At 68.6% G+C, this 19,702-nt stretch overlaps 2 protein-coding genes and 1 long non-coding RNA gene across 7 annotated transcripts; 2 read left to right on the plus strand and 1 right to left on the minus strand.

Annotated features, from left to right (window-relative positions):
- The first annotated feature begins 237 nt into the window (after window positions 1–237).
- MPP2 (MAGUK p55 scaffold protein 2) lies at window positions 238–8,566 on the plus strand. 3 transcript variants are annotated; one of them, XM_064733428.1, is made up of 12 exons: window positions 238–331; window positions 1,895–2,013; window positions 2,510–2,668; window positions 2,777–2,926; window positions 3,351–3,578; window positions 4,796–4,927; window positions 5,345–5,450; window positions 5,707–5,775; window positions 5,878–6,039; window positions 6,966–7,168; window positions 7,241–7,369; window positions 7,789–8,566. In XM_064733428.1, exons 1-12 carry the CDS (start codon window positions 307–309, stop codon window positions 7,963–7,965), a joined length of 1,659 nt encoding a protein of 552 aa, XP_064589498.1. In that variant the 5' UTR covers window positions 238–306; the 3' UTR covers window positions 7,966–8,566. The 3 variants fall into 3 exon arrangements, with proteins under 3 accessions (XP_064589498.1, XP_064589499.1, XP_064589497.1); XM_064733429.1 differs by lacking the exon at window positions 238–331 and adding an exon at window positions 632–716; XM_064733427.1 differs by lacking the exon at window positions 238–331 and adding an exon at window positions 751–1,231.
- LOC135458349 (uncharacterized) lies at window positions 3,589–3,843 on the minus strand. The gene is made up of 3 exons (XR_010442889.1): window positions 3,769–3,843; window positions 3,679–3,735; window positions 3,589–3,644 (listed from the first exon to the last, which is right to left on the minus strand). It is a non-coding gene; the product is annotated as an uncharacterized LOC135458349 (long non-coding RNA).
- Window positions 8,567–9,121: 555 nt separating the features above from the next.
- On the plus strand, window positions 9,122–14,350 carry LOC135458346 (all-trans-retinol 13,14-reductase-like). Of its 3 annotated transcripts, XM_064733426.1 has the most exons (11): window positions 9,122–9,765; window positions 9,915–10,097; window positions 10,621–10,850; window positions 11,421–11,616; window positions 12,011–12,208; window positions 12,350–12,475; window positions 12,780–12,918; window positions 13,002–13,111; window positions 13,334–13,500; window positions 13,584–13,743; window positions 14,156–14,350. In XM_064733426.1, exons 1-11 carry the CDS (start codon window positions 9,594–9,596, stop codon window positions 14,299–14,301), a joined length of 1,827 nt encoding a protein of 608 aa, XP_064589496.1. In that variant the 5' UTR covers window positions 9,122–9,593; the 3' UTR covers window positions 14,302–14,350. The 3 variants fall into 3 exon arrangements, 2 of the variants coding, with proteins under 2 accessions (XP_064589496.1, XP_064589494.1); XR_010442888.1 differs by having other exon boundaries at window positions 12,350–12,918; window positions 14,156–14,264; XM_064733424.1 differs by lacking the exon at window positions 14,156–14,350 and having other exon boundaries at window positions 12,350–12,918; window positions 13,584–13,784.
- The last annotated feature ends 5,352 nt before the right edge of the window (window positions 14,351–19,702 follow it).

Raw genomic sequence — 19,702 nt, forward strand, 5'->3', positions numbered from 1 at the left:
GGGACACTGGGGACACTGGGGACACTGGGGACACTGGCTGGGGGGAATGGGAGTACTGGGGACACCGGGGGTGTTACAGACACTGAGTGTGGGGACCGTGGTGATGCTGGGGACAGAGGGGGCGATGCTGGCTCTGGGGACACTGAGGCACTGAGGGTGTTGGGGACACCGAGTGGCCGTGCTGGGGACGCCGGGGGTGCTGGCATTGTGGACACGCCCACGCGGCCGTGCCAGTCGCTGTCGCTGTCCCCGTCGCTGTCCCCGTGCCCTCGGTGCCAGTCGCGCGTGTCCCGCCACTCTGTCGCGATGCCGGCGGCCGCCTCGGTCACGGGTGAGCGCGCGCGCAGGGCGGGGCTTGCACGCGCACACTCGCGGGCACGCGCGCGTGCAAACACCCCCCCATGCACGCGGGGAGGGGGTACCCAGGTGGGGGGCACGGGGTGCGTGTGCGCGCCTCGGGCACACCCGGGTCTGGCACACGCGTGTGCAAGGTGGGGGGGCGTCGCTCCTGCTGTGTTGGGCTCTCGGGTGCGCGCTCTCGTCGGTGCGCGGGTGCGCGCGCGTTGCACGCGGCCCCTTTAAATCCGCGCTCCCGCCTCCCCCCCCTCCCACCGCCCCCTTAAAGGGGCCGAGCCCCCGCCGTCCCCCTCCCCACGCCGCGGGGGGGTCCCACCCGCGAGCGGGGTGGGTGTGCAAGCACGGGCGTGCAAGCGCGGGTGAGCAGCGGGGCACGGGGAAGGGGGGGCGCGGGGAGCGCGCCCGTGGGTTTGCACGCGGGCGGGAGCGCGCGTGGGGAGGCGCGTAGGAGCGCGCGGGGGCGCGCGTGTCGGCGAGAGCGCGCACACGCGGATGCGCGGCGGTGTTTGAGTGTGCGGGGGGTGTGTGGGTCCGTACACGCGCGTGAAGGCGCTCGGGCGGTTTGCACGCGTGGATGCTCGCGCGCGCGTGCACGCGCGGGAGATGCGCGTGCACGAGCCGTGCCCGCGCGTGTGAGCTCACGTCTGCTGCCCCCCCCCCGTTTCCCCCCTTTTTCCCCGGGGCGTGCAAAGCGGCCGCAGCGTGCCCGGTGCACACGCGTGTGCAAGGCGGGGGGCGCGGGCCCCACGCGGGGCCGGGGGGTGCGGGGGGGCGGCGGTACCCGGATCTGGGGCGGGGGAGCGCGGCCCCGCAGCCATGAACCCGTCCGGGCCCGGCTCCGGCCCGCCCGCCCTCGCCCCCCCGGCACCCCCAGGTACGGGGGGGGGGCTCAGAGGGGCCGGGGGCTGCCCCAGGGAGGGGACAGAGCGCTCAGGGGGCGGCGCGGGGCGGGGATGCGGTGGGGGTGAGGCAGGCGGGGGAGATGGGGCTGGGGGCTCGGGTGGTGCTGTGACCCCCCCTCGGTGTGGGGGGGCTGATGGATGCGCCCCCCCCCCCCCGGCTGCATCGCCATCCATCGGCCCCCGCCATTGCAGCGCAGCCGCGCAGCCGCTCCCGCCCCCGCGGGCCCGGATGCGGCCCCCCCTCAATTGCATCGCCCCCCCCCCATCCCACGCACCCCCATTGCACCGCTCCCCCTTCCATTGCCCCCCCTTGCATCCCCCTCCCCGTTACACTGCGCTCCGGGGGGCTTCTGACTGCACGGCCACAATTTGGGGGGGGGTCCATCCCCTTGTCCCTCCCACTGAACGAGCAGGGGACATTGGGACATTTCCGCACTGCCAGGGGACCCCGACACTTGTCCCCGTAATGGGGGGGGGCAGGCGTGGCTGTGACAGGAATGGGGGGGACACGAGCACCCCCGGCTGCGCCTTCACCCACGGCGCTGCTCCTGCCCCCACTCCGTGTCCCCCCACCGTGTCCACCGTGTGTGTGTGTCCCCCATGTCCCTGTGTGTGTCCCTCTGTGTCCCCCCCAGCCATGCAGCAGGTCCTGGACAACCTGATGGGGCTCCCGGGGACCCCGGGGGTGGCGGACCTCGACCTCATCTTCCTCCGCGGCATCATGGAGAGCCCCATCGTCCGCTCCCTGGCCAAGGTACGGCGGGGGTGCCAACCGTGTGTGTGTGTGTCCTATGCCCTGCACCCAGGGGTCCCCAATCCCCCCCAGATCCCCAATTCCCTCCGACCCTGGGGGTCCCTAATCCCCCCAGCACCCCCAGATCCCCAATTCCCCTGTCCCTGGGGTTCCCGAATCCCTCCCATCACCCCCAGATCCCCAATTCCCCGCACCCAGGGGTCCTTAATTCCCTCAGATCCCCAATTCCCTCTGTCCCTGGGGGTCCCTAAACTCCCTGTCCTTGGGGGTCCCCAAAATCTTTGCCGTCCCTACCCCCTGAGCCCCCGGTTCCGCAATCCCCTCGGCCCCTCCGAGTGTCCCCAATCCCCCCAGATATCCTTGGGGACACCCTGTCCCACCGGGGCTCCCCGATCCCCAAAACCCCTGGAGATCCCGCATCCCCCCGGGGGTCCCGAATCCCCCCGGCACTCGGGGGTCTCAGGGGTGTCCCGGGGGGTGTCCCCGCTGTCCCCAGGCCCACGAACGGCTGGAGGAGCGCAAGCTGGAGGCGGTGCGCGGGGACAACCTGGCGCTGGTGCAGGAGATCCTGCGCGACATCGGGCGCCTGGCGCGGCCCGAGGCGCAGGGAGCGGCGGCGGAGCTGGCGCGGATCCTGCGGGAGCCGCACTTCCAGGTGCGGGGGACACCTGGGGACCCCCTGTCCTGCTCCGCAAGGCGTGTGACACACGCGTGTGCCACACGAGTGGGACACAGCGGTGACTCCCCCGCCCCCGTGTCGCAGTCGCTGCTGGAGACCCACGACTCGGTGGCTGCCAAGAGTTACGAGCCCCCCCCGAGCAGCCCCGGCCCGGAGGCGTCGCTGGGGTCGCAGCCGGTGCCCCCCGACGCCGTGCGCATGGTGGGCATCCGCAAGGCGGCCGGGGAGAACCTGGTGAGCCCGGCTGGGGGGCACCTTGGGGGGCACGGGGTGCTGCAGGGGCGCCGGGAGGGGATGGGGGGATGTTTTGGGGTGCTGGATGGGGACATTGGCAGCATTGTGGGGTGCTGGGGGTATTTTGGGGTGATGGGGCGTTTTGGGGTGCCGTGGAATTGCGAGGCACCGGGCGGCTTTTTAGGGTGCTGGGTAATTTTGGGGTGCTGAAGAGTGTTGGGGAGATGGGAGATTGGCAGCATTATGGGGTACTGGGGGTATTTTGGGGTGATGGGGCGTTTTGGGGTGCTGTGGGCATTGTGAGGCGCTGGGTGGCATTTTAGGGTGGCTGGGAGCATTTTGGGGTGCTGGGGCTGTAACGGGGTGCCGGGCGGGTGTGCCGGGTGTGTCCCGGGTGTGTCACGGGTGTGTCCCGTCCCCTCAGGGGGTGACGTTCCGCGTGGAGCGGGGGGAGCTGGTGATCGCCCGCATCCTGCACGGGGGGATGGTGGCGCAGCAGGGGCTGCTGCACGTGGGGGACGTGATCCGCGAGGTGAACGGGCGCGAGGTGGGCAGCGACCCGCGGGCGCTGCAGGACAGCCTGCGCCACGCCAGCGGCAGCGTCGTGCTCAAGATCCTGCCCAGCTACCAGGAGCCACACCCGCCCCGACAGGTACCGCATCCCGCATCCCACCTGCATCCGCCCCGTATCCTGCTCTGCATCCCACCCGCATCCCACCTGTATCCAGCCCGTATCCAGCCCCGCATCCCACCTGCATCTCTCCCTGCATTCCGCCTGTATCCCGCCCTGTATCCCACCTGTATCCCACCTGTATCCCGCCTGTATTTCCACCACATCCCACCTGTATCTGCCTGGCATCCTGCTCTGCATCCCACCTGTATCCACCTCGTGTCGATCCCCGCATCCCACCTGCATCTCTCCCTGCGTTCCGCCTGTATCCCGCCCTGTATCCCACCCCATGTCCCACCTGTATTTCCCCCACATCCCACCTGCATCCACCACGTATCCAGCCCCGCATGCCACCCGCATCTGCCCTGCATCCTGCCCTGTATCCCACCTGTATCCGTCCTGCATCCCACCCCACATCCCACCTGCATCCGCCCTGTATCCAGCCCCACATCCTACCTGCATCCTGCCCCACATCCAGCCCCGCATCCCGCCTGGATCCGCCCTGCATCCAGCCCCGCATCCCGCACCCACCACCCTGCCCACAGCTCCCCCTGCCCTCTGTTCCCATCCTCTGTTGTCCCCCTGTCCGTGCCATGTGCCCCTGGGCTGGTGGGACCCCCATGTCCCCCCCGTGTCTCCCCTGTGCCCTCTCTGCAGTCTCTGGTGCTCCCTGCCCTGTCCCTGTCCCCATCCCCACACAGGACCCGGGTCCCGGCTGGCAAAGGGTGCCCTGTGCTGCCCCTCCCTGCCCCGTGCCAGCCACGGCCGTCTCCGAGGGACAAAGCAGCGCTGTCCCCACGAGCACTGTCCCCGCGCGGGCTGTCCCCACGCTGTCCCCTCGCTGTCTCCACGCTGTCCCCGCGCTGTCCCGCTGCCCCACGGCCGCGTGTCCCCGCACGTCCCCATGTGCGCCATCGCGGGCGCGGCGCTGGCGGCGCTGGGGACGCTCCTGTGCCTGTCGCTGGCGCTGGGGCTGTGCCTGGGGGTGGCCGTGGTGCTCGCGTGGGGCGCGGCGGCCGCGGCCGGGGCTCTGTGCGTGTGCGCGGGGGCCGTGCGGGCCTGGCTGCGGGCACGGCGGGCACGGCCCGGCACGGGGGGCTCCGGCGGGGCACACGCGCGTGGCTGAGCGTGACACGGGTCCCGCTGTCCCCTCGCTCTGGGGAGGGTCCCCCCACCCGCGCTGACCCCCCTGTCCCCAGGTGTTTGTCAAGTGTCACTTCGACTACGACCCGGCCACCGACAGCCTGATCCCCTGCAAGGAGGCCGGGCTCAAGTTCATGGCCGGGGATTTGCTGCAGATCGTCAACCAGGATGACCCCAACTGGTGGCAGGTCAGGGGGGCCCTGGAGGGGCGGCCTGGGGGGTTTGGTGGCACTTTGAGCCCATCCTGGGCCATGGAGGGCGAGGGGGTTCTGGGGGAGATCCAGAGCTCCCTGTGGGCTGGGAGAATTCCTGTAAATGGGGGGGTCCCTGGAGCTACTGGGGAATTGGGGGATGCCTGGAGCAGGGGAGAGTTCCTGTGTAGGTTGGGAGGTCCCTGGAAATGATGGGATTTCCTGGAGCTCGGGATGCGTGTCCCTATCGGGATTTGGGGCTGAGGAGAGTCCCTGGAAATGGGGAGGGTCCTTGTGGAACTTGGGGTGTCCCCGGAGCTGGGGGTTGGTTCCCTGGGGTCAGAGGGGTCTCTGGAGCCCAGGGGGGTCCCCGTGGGTCTGGGGGGGTCCCCACGCGTGGCTCCGTGTCCCCAGGCGTGCCACGTGGAGGGCGGCAGCGCGGGGCTGGTGCCCAGCCAGCTGCTGGAGGAGAAGCGCAAGGCGTTCGTCAAGCGGGACGGGGAGGTGGCGCCCTCGGCAGGTACGGGGACACGGGATGGAAGGGTCACCTCCCGAGGGGGAGCGCGGCGGGTCCCCTGTGCCCCGTGACAATGTCCCTGTCACCGCAGACCCTGTCCCCTCGGCTCTGTCCCGCAGGGAGTCCCCGGTTCTCAGGGTGATGTCCCCATGGCACTGCCCCTCTGAAGGTCCCAGTTCCCCTGCCCATTCTCCCCGTGCCAGGGTGCTGTCCCTGTCCCCATCCCTGTCCCCAGCTCAGCCACCCCTTGTCCTCACAGGGGCCCTGTGTGGCAGCCTCAGCGGGAAGAGGAAGAAGAGGATGATGTACCTGACGACGAAGAATGCCGGTACGTGTCCCATTGCACTCCCAGGGGCAGCGTTGGTGGCACCCGCTGGGACAGGGTGCCCTGGGGTGCCCAGGGACGGTGCCAGCCCTGTCCCTCGCCCAGAGTTCGACCGGCACGAGCTGCTGATCTACGAGGAGGTGGCGCGGATGCCGCCGTTCCGCCGGAAAACGCTGGTGCTGATCGGGGCGCAGGGCGTGGGGCGCCGCAGCCTCAAGAACAAACTGATCATGTCTGACCAGGCGCGCTACGGCACCACCATCCCCTGTGAGTGGCCCTGTCCCCTGTGAGTGGCCCTGTCCCCTGGCACCACCATCCCCTGTGAGTGTCCCTGTCCCCTGTGAGTGGCCCTGTCCCCTGCCACCATCCCTGTGAGTGTCCCTGTCCTCTGTCACCACCATCCCCTGTGAGTGGCCCTGTCCCCTGGCACCATCCCTGTGAGTGTCCCTGTCCCCTGGCACCTCCATCCCCTGTGAGTGGCCTGTCCCCTGTGAGTGTCCCTGTCCCCCTGGCACCACCCCTGTCCCCGGAGCGTCCTGTGCTCCATCCTTGTCCCTGTCCCCTGTGCTCATCCCTGTCCCCAGAGCGTTGCTGTCCCCTGTCACCACTCCTATGCCCCATCATCATGCTGTGCCCCTGTTCTCTTCCCTGTCCCTGCCAGGGTCCCTGTCCCCTGTGCTCATCCCTGTCCCCGGAGCGTTGCTGTCCCCTGCCATCATCACCGTCCCTGTCCCCTGTGCTCATCGTTGTCCCCACAGCATTGCTCTTCCCTGCCACCTCCCCTGTGCCCCATCATTGTCCCTGTCCCCTGTGCTCGGCCCTGTCCGTGCCAGCGTCCCTGTCCCTGCCAGCATTCCTGCCCCTGCCATCCCTGTCCCTGCCAGCATTTCTGTCCTCGTGCTTATCCCTGTGCCCTGTGCTCATCCCTGTCCCCTGCCAGCATCCCTGTCTGTGCCAGGGTCCCTGTCCCCGTGTTCATCACTGTCCCCTGCCAGCACTCCCACCTCTGCCATCCCTGTCCCCTGCCAGCACCCCTGTCTGTGCCAGGGTCCCTGTCCCCTGTGCTTGTCCCCGTTCCCTGCCAGCATTTTTGTCCCCGCCCCGCTGCCACCCCCGTCCCTGTGATTGTCCCGGTGCCGGTTCCCGGCCGGGACCCCGGGACAAGGGGATGTCACTGCTGTCCCCCCCGGCAGACACGTCCCGGAAGCCGAAGGACAGCGAGCGGGACGGGCAGGGCTATCGCTTCGTGTCGCGGGGCGAGATGGAGGCGGACATCAAGGCGGGCCGGTACCTGGAGCACGGCGAGTACGAGGGGAACCTCTACGGCACCAGGATCGACTCCATCCGCGCCGTGGTGGACGCGGGCAAGATGTGCATCCTGGACGTCAACCCGCAGGTGGGGACACGGCCAGGGGACGGTGACAGCCACAGCAGGGCCCGCGGGGCTGAGCGCTGTCCCCTCGGCCAGGCCGTGAAGGTGCTGAGGACGGCGGAGTTCGTGCCCTACGTGGTGTTCATCGAGGCGCCCACGCCCGAGAGGCTGCGAGCCATGAACAGGGCGGCCCTGGAGAGCGGCGTGGCCACCAAACAGCTCACGGTGAGGGAAACTGAGGCAGCTCCGGGGGCGGGAGGAGGGCACCAAACAGCTCACGGTGAGGGAAACTGAGGCAGGTTTTGGGGCAGGAGGAGGGCACAGTGTGAGGCTGGCGCTCTGGGGGGAGAGGAGGCCACCATTCCTCCTGGGTGATGGGAAACTGAGGCAGTTTTGGGGGGCAGAAGGAGGGCACAAGAGCCAGGTCGCAGTGGGTGTCTCACACCATTCTGTGGGTGATGGGGAAACTGAGGCAGGTTTTGGGGCAGGAGTAGGGCACAGTGGATGTCCCCCACCATTCCTCCTGGGGGTGATGGGGAACCTGAGGCAGTTTTGGGGCGCAGGAGGAAAACACACAGGTCGCAGTGGGTGTCTCCCACCATTCTGGGGGGTGATGGGGAACCTGAGGCAGTTTTGGGGCGCAGGAGGCGGACGCCCAGCGCACGGTGGAGGAGAGCAGCCGCATCCAGCGCGGCTACGGGCACTACTTCGACCTGAGCCTGACCAACGATGACCTGGAGCGCACCTTCGGGCGCCTGCGCGAGGCCATGGAGCTCCTGCGCGTGCAGCCCCAGTGGGTGCCCGTCACCTGGGTCTATTAGGGACCCCCGGACCCCTCAGCCCCGCCCGGGAGGGCTGGGGGGGGGGCTGTGTCTCACGATGAGCTCGCAGGGGATGGGGGGCTCTCTGCTCTGCCCAGCCCGACCCCTCTGTGCCACCCCCGGTGTGCCCCAAATCTGGGGTCCCATGGGGGGCACAGCCCCCCCACAGCTGAGTCACTGCCAGGACCTGGGGCCGCCCCCCGGATTTGGGGATGGGTTTGGGGGGGTTTGGGGGTCCCCTCCATGTCCTCCAGGCCACAGCCCCCCCTTGGGGACCCCAATCAGCCCTTACCAGGATGGGGGTCCCTCACTGTCCCTCGTGTCCCCTGTCACCCCTTCCCAGGTAGCAATAACCCCGCGCCCTGTAATTAACCCTTAATTAACTAACCGACCTTGTAATTAACCCGGTGGGGGGACTGTGGCTGGGGCCTCGCTGCGGAGGGGTCTGGGGTGGTGACACGGGGTGTCCCCAAGGGACAGGGACATGGGGGGTGCGGGGGTGTCCCCGTGTCCCTCCTGCCCCGTGTCCCCCCGGTCCCTGCCGCCGTTTCCTCCTTTTTGGTACTTTGCTGTCAATTTTATTAAAGGAGACAAAAATGGGTTTGACCCTTGTGGTGAACGCGAGGGGGGATTGGGGCTGGCGCCACCCGTGTCACCCGTGTCACAACCAGCCCTGTCCCACGTGGCGCTGATGTTTTTTATGTAAATCGCCATTTCCCACCAGTCTGGGGCTGGGAGGGCGCCGGGGGGTGCGGTGAGTGTGTCACACGTGTGTGTCACCTTGCACACGCACGGGGCCCTTCCTTGGTGCCGCCGGGAGGGGTCAGCAGAGCTGCAGGCACCGGGGAGGGCGTGTGGGTGTGCAAGGGGTGTGCAAGGGGGTTTGCAGGGGCTGTGGGTGTGCAGAGGGGTTTTGGCTCCCTTGCACGGGTGTGGGTGTGCCCGTGTTTGTGTGTGCAGCGGTCTGAGGTGACACACATGTCCCCACCTTGTGCACACGCGTGGGCACCTCCCAGGGGCTGCCGTGGTCATGGGGTGTCACTGGATGTCACAGGGTGCCATGGGGTGCCATGGGGTGTCATTGGATGTCACAGGGTGCCACGGGGTGCCATGAGGTGCCATGGGGTGTCATTGGATGTCACAGGTGCCATGGGGTGTCACTGGATGTCACAGGGTGCCATGGGGTGCCATGGGGTGTCATTGGATGTCACAGGGTGCCGTGGGGTGCCATGGCCATGGGGTGATGTGTGGTGCCATAGGGTCCCATAGGGTGACATGGCCTGGGGTGCCCCATCCGTGGGTGCCCTGTCAATGGGTGTTGTGCCCATGGGTGCCCTGCCCATGCAGCGCTGTGCCCATGGGTGCAGTGCCCTGTCCGGGAGCTCTGTGTCTTTAAGCAGCACTGTCCCTAAAGCCGCTGTATTGGCCGGTCCATAATCCCCGTGTCCCTAAGCTGCCGTGCCTATAAGGGCTGGGGCTGCACGCGCAGGACTGGGCTGTATCCGTGTGTCTCCGTGTCCCTGTGTGTCCCTGTGTGTCTGTGCTGTGTCCCTGTGTGTCTGTGAGTATCCGTGAGTGTCCCTGTGCGTCCCTGCCGTGTCCATACACAGCCCCACACAGTGACAGCCATGTGGCCCATGGTGCTGCTGCTGCTGCCGGTGGCGCTGGCCACGCTGGCCCTGGCCCGGGTGGCCCATCGGCTGCTGGCCCCGTCCGGCAACCCCTTCTCAGGGCCACCCCTGGAGCCACCGCGGCCCCTGGTGACCGACCAGCGTGCCCGGGACAGGGTCCTGAAGCAGGGTGAGTGCTGTCCGTGTGTCCCTGTGATCGTGTGTCCCGTGCTGGCTGTGCAGAGCTCAGTGTCCCTGTTGGTCACTGTCACCCGTGTGTGTGTGTGTGCAGAGCTCAGTGTCCCTGTCAGTCACTGTCACCCCTGTCTGTGCATGCAGGGTTCAGTGCCCGGCGTGTCCCCGCCCCGCTGGACGCCGTGGTCATCGGCAGTGGCGTGGGGGGCCTGGCGGTGGCCGCCACCCTGGCCAAGGCGGGCAGGCGGGTGCTGGTGCTGGAGCAGCACGACCAGGCCGGGGGGTGCTGCCACACCTTCCAGCAGCACGGCGTGGAGTTCGACGTGGGTGAGGGCATCCCTGTCACCCCCTGTCACCCCCTGTCCCTGCAGCCCCACTGTGAACCTGCTGCCAGCCCCAGTGTGTGTAATGTCCCTGCCATGTCCATGCCCTGTCCCTGCCATGTCCCTGCCATGTCCATACTGTGTCCCTGCCCTGTCCCTGCCATGTCCCTGTCCTGTCCCTGCCATGTCCCTGCCCTGTCCCTGCCATGTCAATGTCCCTGCCCTGTCCCTGCCATGTCCCTGCCCTGTCTTGTCCTGTCCATGCCCTGTCCCTGCCATATCCCTGTCCTTGGTGTCCCTGCTGTGTCCCTGCCGTGTCCCTGCCCTGTCCCTGGTGTCCCTGCCATGTCCCTGCCCTATCCCTGCATTATGTCCCTGCCCTGTCCCTGGTGTCCCTGCTGTGTCCCTGGTGTCCCTGCCCTGCCCAGATCCCACCCCCACCCCTCAGTGCCACACCAAAGCCAACCCTGCCCTCCACGCGCTGTCCCCACTGTCCCTCATCCTTGTCCCCTGTCCCCACCCCTCAGGCATCCACTACGTGGGGCAGCTGCACGAGGGGAGCCTCCTGCGGGTGGCCCTGGACCAGGTGACAGACGGGCAGCTCTGCTGGCACCGCCTGCCCGACCCCTACGACGAGGTGACCCTGGGGGCGCGGCGCTACCTGCTGCGCTCGGGCAAGGTGGCCTTTGTCACCGCGCTGGAGGAGCAGTTCCCCGAGGAGAAGGAGGCCATCAGGGAGTTCATGAGGCTCTCCAAGGTGTGCCCTGGGGTCACCTCCCCACGTCCCTGAGGGTCAGGTTGGAGTGGTGGCACTGGTGGGGATGTGGGGGTGCTTGTGGTGGGGAAGGGCTGGTGGGAACAGTGGGGACACAGGTGACAGTGGTGGTGGGGACATTGTGATGGGTGTGGTGGGAATGGTGGGGACAAAAGCAGTGGGCACAGAGGGGACACAGAAGGGACACACAGGGGACACGGGTGATGGCCATGGTAGGGACAAGTTCTGGGGATAATGAGGACATGGATGTGGGAGGACAGATGCTGAGGCATGGGTGGCCCTGGGACCACAGCGGTGACAGTCCTGAGGACACAATGGTGGCCAGGCAGGTGGCCACGCTCAGGCTGTCCCCAGCGGCTGTGGGTGGTGGTGGTGGCACTGTGGCTGTCACACAAATGGCACTGTGGCTGTCCCCACTTGCCGTGTGTGGCGGTGGTGGCACTGTGGCTGTCCCCAGCTGCTGTGTGTGGCGGTGGTGGCACTGTGGCTGTCACACAAATGGCACTGTGGCTGTCCCCAGCTGCTGTGGGTGGCACTGTGGCTGTCCCGTAGGTGGCCTCGCGGCACGCGGCGCTGCTGGCCCTGCTGAAGCTGTCCCCTCGCTGGCTTGTCACCGTCCTGCTGCGCTCGGGGCTCCTGCCCCGCCTGTCGCCCGTGTTCCGCATGGCCGCCACCAGCCACAGCCAGGCCGCCGCCCGCCTCACCTCCAACCCCGACCTGCGCGCCCTCTTCGGATACCTCTTCTACGGTCAGGGGCTGTCGCGACAGGGAGGGCGCCGGCTGGAGGAGGAGGGCGGTACTGCGGTTGTGTCACGACAGGGGGTGGCACCATCGCGATATGGGCAGCGCTGTGTTGGGATGGGGGCGGCGGGAAGAGCAGTGTCGCGATACAGAAAGGCCACGTGACACTGCGGGAGGGCCATGTCGTGATAGCAGAAGGATGTGTTGCGGTATGGGAGGGCCATGTCGTGATAGCAGAAGGATGTGTCGTGGTATGGGAGGGCACCGTGGTGCCAGGGAACGGCTATGTCGCAACAAGGGAGGGCGATATCGCGGTGAGGAGCCCTCTGTCGCGACACGGGAGGGCTGCCCCGCCCTGCGGCGGGCTCCAGCCGTGCCCGTGTCCCCTCATGTCGCCGCAGGCACGGCCCCGCGGGACTCGAGCTTCCTGGTGAACGCGCTGATGGTTCACCACTACCAGCGCGGGGCCTGGTACCCGCGGGGGGGGGCCAGCGAGGTCGCCTTCCACGCCGTGCCCGTCATCGAGCGGGCGGGGGGCGCCGTGCTCGTGCGCGCCCCCGTCACGCGCGTGCTCGTCAGCGCCGACGGCACCGCCCTGGGTGAGCGCCGGGACCCCCCGAGGGACGGGGACACGGTGATGGTGGCGCCGACGGTGTCCCCTGACCCCTCCGTTGTCCCCCGAGGGATGGGGACAGGGTGGTGGCGCCCCCCGTGTCCCCTGACCCCGTCGCTGTCCCCAGGGGTGGCGGTGCGGGCGGGACCCGGCGAGGAGGAGCTGGAGATCCGCGCCCCCCTGGTCATCTCGGACGCCGGGATCTTCAACACCTTCGGGAAGCTGCTGCCCCCGCACGTCCGCAGCCAGCCCGGTAATGTGGCGCTCCTGTGGCCGTGGTGCTCGTGTCCTCGGTGTCACCAGCATCCCTGGTGTCCCCAGCATGCCCAGACCCTCATTGTTCCTGGCATCCCCGTGTCCCTGCCCGAGCAGGGTCAGGTGCCACCATCGTGTCCCTGCCTGGACAGGCTCAGGTGTCATCCCTGTGTCCCTGCCTGGGCTCAGGTGCCACCCCCTGTCCCTGTCCAGCCTCAGGTGCCATCCCCATGTCCCTACCCCGCTCAGGTGCCACCGCCGTGTCCCTGCCCCGCTCAGGTGTCCCCCCGGTGTCCCCGCAGGTGTGCGATCCCTCCTGGCCATGCTGCGCCCGGGCATGGGCTCCTTCCTGGTGTTCGTGGGGCTGCGGGGCAGCGCAGCCGAGCTGCGCCTGCCCCCCACCAACTTCTGGATCTACCCCCACAACGACCTGGATGCCATGTGAGGGCTCTGGCACCGCGGGGAAGGGGCACGGGGAGGCGGGTGGGGGGCACGAGGGGCATCCCACCCCTCTGTTCCCGCAGGATGACCCGGTACGCTGCTCTGAGCCGCGACGAGGTCCCCGAGAACCTGGCCATGATGTTCATCACCTTCCCCGCCGCCAAGGACCCCACGTACGAGCAGCGGCACCCAGGTACCCTCTGGGGGGCTCTGAGACCCCCCAGCTCCTTTCTGCGGGCTCAGAGGCTCCTCAATCCCCTCCCATACAAGCAGTGGCACCCAGGTACCCTCTGGGGGGCTCCGAGACCCCCCAGCTCCTTTCTGCGGGCTCAGAGGCTCCTCAATCCCCTTGGCACGGGGTGGGCGCTGCCACTGCCACCACCCGGGGATGTCACCGTCTGTCCCCGCCCCTCAGGCAGGTCCTGCATGACCATCCTGACCATGGCACGCTACGAGTGGTTCGAGGAGTGGGCCGGGAGCCGCCCCCGCCACCGCGGCCCCGAATACCAGCGCTACAAGATGGACATCGCCCAGCGGCTGCTGGACAGGGCCCTGCTCCGCTTCCCGCACCTGCGGGACAAGGTGAGGGTGTCCCACAGGGCTGGAGTGCCCATCCGTGCCCCCCGGTGCCCCCTGGCACGCCGTGAACCGCCCGTCCCGCCCAGGTGGAGTTCGTGGAGGCGGCGACGCCGCTGAGCAACCAGCACTACCTGGGGGCGGCGCGGGGGGAGATGTACGGCACGGAGCATGACCTGCGCCGCTTCAGCCCCGCCGTGATGGCGGCCCTGAGGCCCGACACGGCCGTCAGGAACCTCTACCTGACAGGTGAGGGGCTGCGGTGTCCCCACGCCATGTCTGGCTGTCCTTGAGACCGTCTGTCCCTGTGTCCTGCTGTCCCTGTGTCCTGCTGTCCCTGTGTGTGGCTGTCCCTGTGTCCCCATGCCGTGTCCTGCTGTCCCCATGCGCTGCTGTCTCCATGTCTGGCTGTGCCTGTGCCCCTATGCCATGTCCAGCTGTCCCCGTGTCTGTCTGTCCCCATGTCCTGCTGTCCCCGTGTCCCCACGCCATGTCCTGCTGTCCCTGTGTCCTGCTGTCCCCATGTCCTGCTGTCCCCGTGTCCGGCTTCACGCTCTGGGTGCTCTCCCTGTGGTTGTGGTGGCCCTGTCCCCCATGGGGGTGGCTCTGTCCTGCCCCTGGGGTGGCCGTGTGTCCCATGGTGTCTGTCTGTCCGTCCCAGGGCAGGACGTGTTCTCCTGTGGGCTGGCGGGGGCCGTGCACGGGGGGCTGCTCTGTGCCTCGGCCGTGCTGGGCCGCCTGCTCTACCTGGACCTGCTGCTCCTCAAGAGGAAAATCAAGCGGCGCCAGGGCCGCCACACGGCCTGAGGGGACAGCGGGGACAGCAGGACACGGGGACAGCTGGCCCAGGGCTGGGAGGGGCTCCAGGCTCAATAAACCCTGGTGTCCCAGCGGCCAGTGACTGTGTTTGGGGAGGGGATGGAGATTGGGGTGGGAGAGGGACGGGAAAGGGACTGGAATTGGGATGGGATGGGATGGGATGGGATGGGATGGGATGGGATGGGATGGGATGGGATGGGATGGGATGGGATGGGATGGGATGGGATGGGGACAGGGATGGGATGGGGTGGAGTGGAATGGGATGGGGACAGGGATGGAATGGGAATAGGGATAGGGGTGAGACTGTGATGGAGACAGGGTTGGGATAGGGATGGGCACAGGGAGCACCCACAGCTGGGGATGAATGGGGGGTGCAGAACCCCCTTAAACTCCCCACCCCGCTCCCTTTGCACTCCCCTCCCCCCAGCAGAGTCCGGAACTCTTTGCACTTTTAAATATAATAAATAGGGGAATTCTCAGTGGGATGGCTTGGGGAAACGGGGCCATCTGGGTGGTCCCCAAGGGTCCGTGTCCCCCTGGCTGACAGGGAGGTTGTCACCAGCTGTCCTTGGAGGTCACCTCTAGGTCCGGGCGCTGACGGGGGGCTGAGCTGTGGGGTTGTGGCCACACTGGGGGCACGGCCCCTCGGGCAGGGGGTACAGGAAGGGCTTGGCTGTCACCTGAGGGAGAGGAGTGTCAGTGTGAGGGGGACATGGGGCACTCAGGGGGCTCCCCAGGGAAAGAGGAGGACAGAAGGCAGGGCAGCCCAGCATCCCATGCTCCATCACCCCACACCCCAAATCCCATCACCCCACAGCCCTCCCCGGCCCCATTCGGGCTCAGCCCAGCCCCTCAGAGGGCGGGCGGGACCCACCTCGCTGTAGGGCGGGGGCTCCAGCCCCGCGGGGATGGCGGCGCTGGGCAGGCTGGGCAGGGTGGGCATCAGCGACAGCGGGGGTGGCACGGGGCCCTGGGGGTCTCCGTAGGGCGGGGCGGGCGGGGGGCTCTGCGGGTTCCTGTAGGCGGGGGGGGGCACGGGCTCCTGGCAGAGCTTGCGGAGGATGTGGAAGATGAGGAGGAGGACGGTGATGGCGATGAAGGTGATGGCGATGAGGAAGATCATGGCCCTGGGGACACCGAGAGGTGCGTGCTGGGGGCTGGCATGTCCCCCTCCCCACCTGCCCCCTCCCCAGCTCCCAGGGTCTCTCCATGTCCCCATCCCCAAGGACCCCACCCGGGCACGGCCCCCCCCAAACGAACCGAACCCGGTGTCCCCCGGCGCCGCCGCGTCCCCTCGGTGCCACCGCCGCCCTCTGGACCGGGGCCACCTCCGGGCCCGGCCCAGCGTCCCAGCCCGCGCCCTTTGCACCCTCCCTGCCCCGCTGCGCACCTTGCCCTGGGTGGGGGGCCCTGGGGCACCCGCCGTGGGGCATTTCGGGGTGATTCGGGTCATTTTAGGGGCTTTTGGAAGGGTGGGACCGTGCCAAGGGGGGCTGGCACCTTGCTGAGGGGGCTGTCCCCAATAATGGGGGGATGAGGGGTGGCACGGGTGGCACAGGGCGTGCTCAGGGTGGCACAAAGGGTGCTCAGGGTGGCACAGGGGACCGCTGGCCCTGGCGGGAGCCGTGGCCGGGCCGAGGGGAGGGCGAGGAGCCAGCGGCGAGGCCGAAGGAGCGGGATCCCCCCGCGGGTGTGAAGAGCCGCCGGCTCAGCGCTGTAAGCTCCGAAATCCCATCAGCGCCTGAGCCCCGCGCCGGGGGCAGAGGGGGGCCAGCCGGGGAATGAACCGGGCGTGATTTGGGGGTCATCCGGAGGAAGAGCAGGTGGGTGATTTGTGAGTGATTCAGTGAATGAACGAGGGGTGATCCAGAGGCGATCTAGGGGTGATTCGGGGATGATTTGGGGGTGATCCGGAGGAAGAGCAGGTGGGTGATTTGTGGGTGATTTGTGGGTGATTCAGTGAATGAACCAGGGGCGATCTAGGGGTGATTCGGGGGTGATTTGGGGGTGATCCGAGGAATGAACCAGGGGTAATTTTGGGGGTGATTCGGGGGTGATTTGGGGGCGATCTGGAAGGAGAACAGGTGGGTGATCAGGGGGTAATTCGGGGGTGATTCAGGGGCGATCCGAGGGTGATCCAGAAGTGATTCAGGGTGATTCAGGAGAGAGCAGGTGGGTGAACCAGGGGTGATCTGGGAGTGGTCCAGGGGTGACCCGGAGATGCCCACCCTGCTCCCCCAGCCCCATGGCAGCGGGTGACAAAGCAGATGAGTGGCTCAAGAGCAGACGAGGAGGCTGGTGAGGGTTTGGGAGGGGGAGCTGGAGCCGCGGAGGGCTGCAGGGATCGGGCTGTGGGATGCCCTAAGCAGGATCATCCCGCTAAGGGGTTTAGGGCTGCCCGGGGCACCGGGGCTTGGCCGCACGGGTCAGGCAGCTGCAGCCGCGTAATTGGCTCAAGGGCTTAGCAGGGGATTTGTCACCACCTGTCCTCCCGTGCCCTGGTGGGGACCCCCCAAAATCGGCCTCCCCATGCGGCAGAGCCCCCCTCAACCAGGGGAGCCCCCCTCAGTCCTGGCTGAGGTGATTTTGGGTCACTGCTGCCGGACACGGGGTTCTTCACCCCCGGGGTGGGTGCTGCCCCTGAGCCCAGCCCAGGGTGCTGGTGGGTGTCCCCTCGTGTCCCCCAGGGCATCAGAGGGTGCCCGGGGCTCCCTTCGGGCTCCTCATCCCACACCAGCCCGGGGAATGAAATCCCAGCTGGAGGCAGAAACATCTGCAATGCCAGGTGGGTGCTGGAATGGAACGGAGGGTGCACACACCCGGGCACAGCTGGGCACACACACACGGTCACACACACACGCACACCATGCCCTGGCACACGGCCCCTGAGCCTGCACGGACGCTGTGCCAACCCCGCTCCCGGCTGCCAAGGCTGCCACGGTGCCACCAGCCCTGGCGCAGGGACCAGCGCCATCCCCGGCCGTGTCCCCAGGTCACCCCGGCTCGTCGCTCCCGCCTTTCCCAGGCCAGGGCGTGTCCCGGGAGGGGACCCGCGGGACAGCCGGGCACCGCTGCCACCCTGGCACGGCCACCGCGGGGTGGCACCGCCGCTGTCACCGCAGAACCCGAGGCAGGGAGGACCCGGGTCCCCCGCGGTCCCCCCAAAAACCCTGAGAAGCGGCGGCGGGGCGGCCCCGCAGGCGCTCCCGGTGTGCCTCAGTTTCCCCGGGAGAGCGGGGTCAGGATGCTTCGTGGGGAGGGAGGTGACGGCCGCGTGTCCCTGTCCCCTCCCCAGGCCCGCTCGGGCCGTGGGGTGCGGGCACACACCCGCGCTGTGCTCGCTGCTCTGTGCACACGCGTGTGCAAGCGTGTCCGAGTGTGCACGGCCGAGATCCCCACACGGACCCCGCTGCAGCTCCTCGGTCACTGCGATGCCGCCGAGAGGACCCCGTGTGTCCCCCTGTCCCGCAGCCCCCTCCCCGCCCCCGCCTGGCCCCGTGCCCCCCTTCCCCACCGCGGCCCCTCTCCCCTCCCTCGGCCCGGCCTTTCCCTTCCAGCTCCCTGTTTGAAGCGATTTTTTCCACAGCTCCTGCCAAGAGCCGCTAATGAGAAACAAACGGGCTGCTCGGCCCGGCTGCTCCCGGCCCACACACCTCCGGCCAGGGGCTGGGCTGTGCCTCCCGGTGCCCTCCTGGCACGGCCCCGGGCACCTGCATCGTGCCCAGCTGGCAGTGGCACCGGGCGTCTGCATCCCCCTCACTTGGCACCAGCACCGGGCATCTGCATCGTGCCCTCCTGGCACTGCCATCCTCGCCATCAGCACCGGCCCTGGGCACCTTCATCCTCCCTGCCTGGCACCATCCCTGGGCATCTCCATCCTGCCTGCCTAGCATCACCCATGGGCATCTCTGTGCTGTCCGTGTGCCACTGTCCCTGGGCATCTCTGTGCTGCCCATGTGCCACCAACCCTGGGCATCTCATCCTCCCCTCTTGTCACCATGCCTGGGCACCTCATCCTCCCTTTCTGTCATCATCCCTGGGCACCTCATCCTCTCCTTCTGTCACCACCCCTGGGCATTTCCCGCCACCACCCCCGGTGTCTCTGCCCCTCTGCAGGGCAGGGCTGGCCGGAGCCCAGGTGCCACCACGCTGGAGCCCCTCGCTGTCCCCCTGTCCCGGGCCTGTGACCGGGCCGGGTGCCCGGGAGGTGCCGGGGGCGGGGAGGAGCGAGGGAGTCCCGAGCTGTTCCCCCTGCTCGGAGGCCGCAGCCAGGCCCGCGCTGTTCCACTTGGCCCCGGGCCGGCCCCGCTTATCGGCCGCTCACATTTTCCATGAGCCGTGTTTGTGTTTGAGCAGCGCCGGCAGCACGGAGGGACCCCCCGAGCCCACCGGGGGAGGGGGAATGGTGTAAGGAGGAGGGGATGGGAGAGGGATTCCGGCCCTGGAACGGAGGGAGGGAGCAGCACCCAGGGGTGGCAGCAGCACCCAGGGGTGGCAGCAGGGATCAGGGGGAGCTCAGAGCCGGGAAAAGGAGCAGGACCCAGGGATGGGGACATCAGCCGGGCTTGGAGGGACAGCGGGGCTGTGGGAGCAGCACCTGGGGCCAGGAGCGGTACCTGGGGATGGGAACGATGCCCAGGGATGGAAATGCCGGGCACACAGCGGGGCTGTGGGAGTGGTACCTGGGGCCCGGAGCGGTACCTGGGGATGGGAACGATGCCCAGGGATGGGAGCAGCACCAGGGATGGAAATGCCGGGCACACAGCGCCGGCACTGCCCGAGCCCACCATTCTCTCCTCCCACCCCTGAGGCTCCCGGGACAGCGATGCCCGCTCCAGGAGCCGCCCCCTCCTCCCGCTCGGGCTGTGGGGAGCGAACCCCCCGGGGTTGGGGCTGCCCGGGGCCGAGCGGGTTCCTCGAGCGAGCGCGGCCGGGCCAGGCCATGCCGAGGGACGTCACGGGCCGGATCCTCGCCCGCTTCCTCGAAGGAGCCGCCGCTGCCGCTGCCAGGGTGACGCTCGGGGCCGAGCCGCTCGCTCTCCTCCGCCCCGGCATCCTCCGGCATCCCTGCGGCCGGGCCCGGCCCCGCTGCGCCGCCGGCTTCCTGCGGAGGCGGAGGAATTTGGCTGCGGGCCGCGGGGATGGAGCCGGACACGGCCGGCGGAGCGGGCACCGGCACCGGCACTGGCCGGGGACAGCCCGGGGTCCACCGGGAACGACCGGGGAACAACAGCCGGGATCCACCGGCACCGGCCGGGGACAGCCCGGGATCCACCGGGAACGGGAACGGCACCGGAACGGGCTCAGGGGGCCACCGCGGCCATGGAGGTGTCGGGTGGGTCTGGGTGGCCCCTGGGGATGTCCCTGAGAGGACACGGGTGACACAGGC

This window comes from Zonotrichia leucophrys, chromosome 27, assembly GCF_028769735.1.
Source record: "Zonotrichia leucophrys gambelii isolate GWCS_2022_RI chromosome 27, RI_Zleu_2.0, whole genome shotgun sequence".
NCBI lineage: Eukaryota > Metazoa > Chordata > Aves > Passeriformes > Passerellidae > Zonotrichia > Zonotrichia leucophrys.

Coding starts and splice junctions, on each gene's coding strand:
- MPP2 (XM_064733427.1), top strand. CDS start 1,174: ATGAACCCGTCCGGGCCCGGCTCCGGCCCGCCCGCCCTCGCCCCCCCG. Junction 2,669..2,776: donor TGCGGGAGCCGCACTTCCAG/GTGCGGGGGACA, acceptor CCCGTGTCGCAG/TCGCTGCTGGAGACCCACGA. Junction 7,169..7,240: donor TCCTGGACGTCAACCCGCAG/GTGGGGACACGG, acceptor CCCCTCGGCCAG/GCCGTGAAGGTGCTGAGGAC.
- LOC135458346 (XM_064733424.1), top strand. CDS start 9,594: ATGTGGCCCATGGTGCTGCTGCTGCTGCCGGTGGCGCTGGCCACGCTG. Junction 9,766..9,914: donor GGACAGGGTCCTGAAGCAGG/GTGAGTGCTGTC, acceptor CTGTGCATGCAG/GGTTCAGTGCCCGGCGTGTC. Junction 13,501..13,583: donor TCCCGCACCTGCGGGACAAG/GTGAGGGTGTCC, acceptor CGTCCCGCCCAG/GTGGAGTTCGTGGAGGCGGC.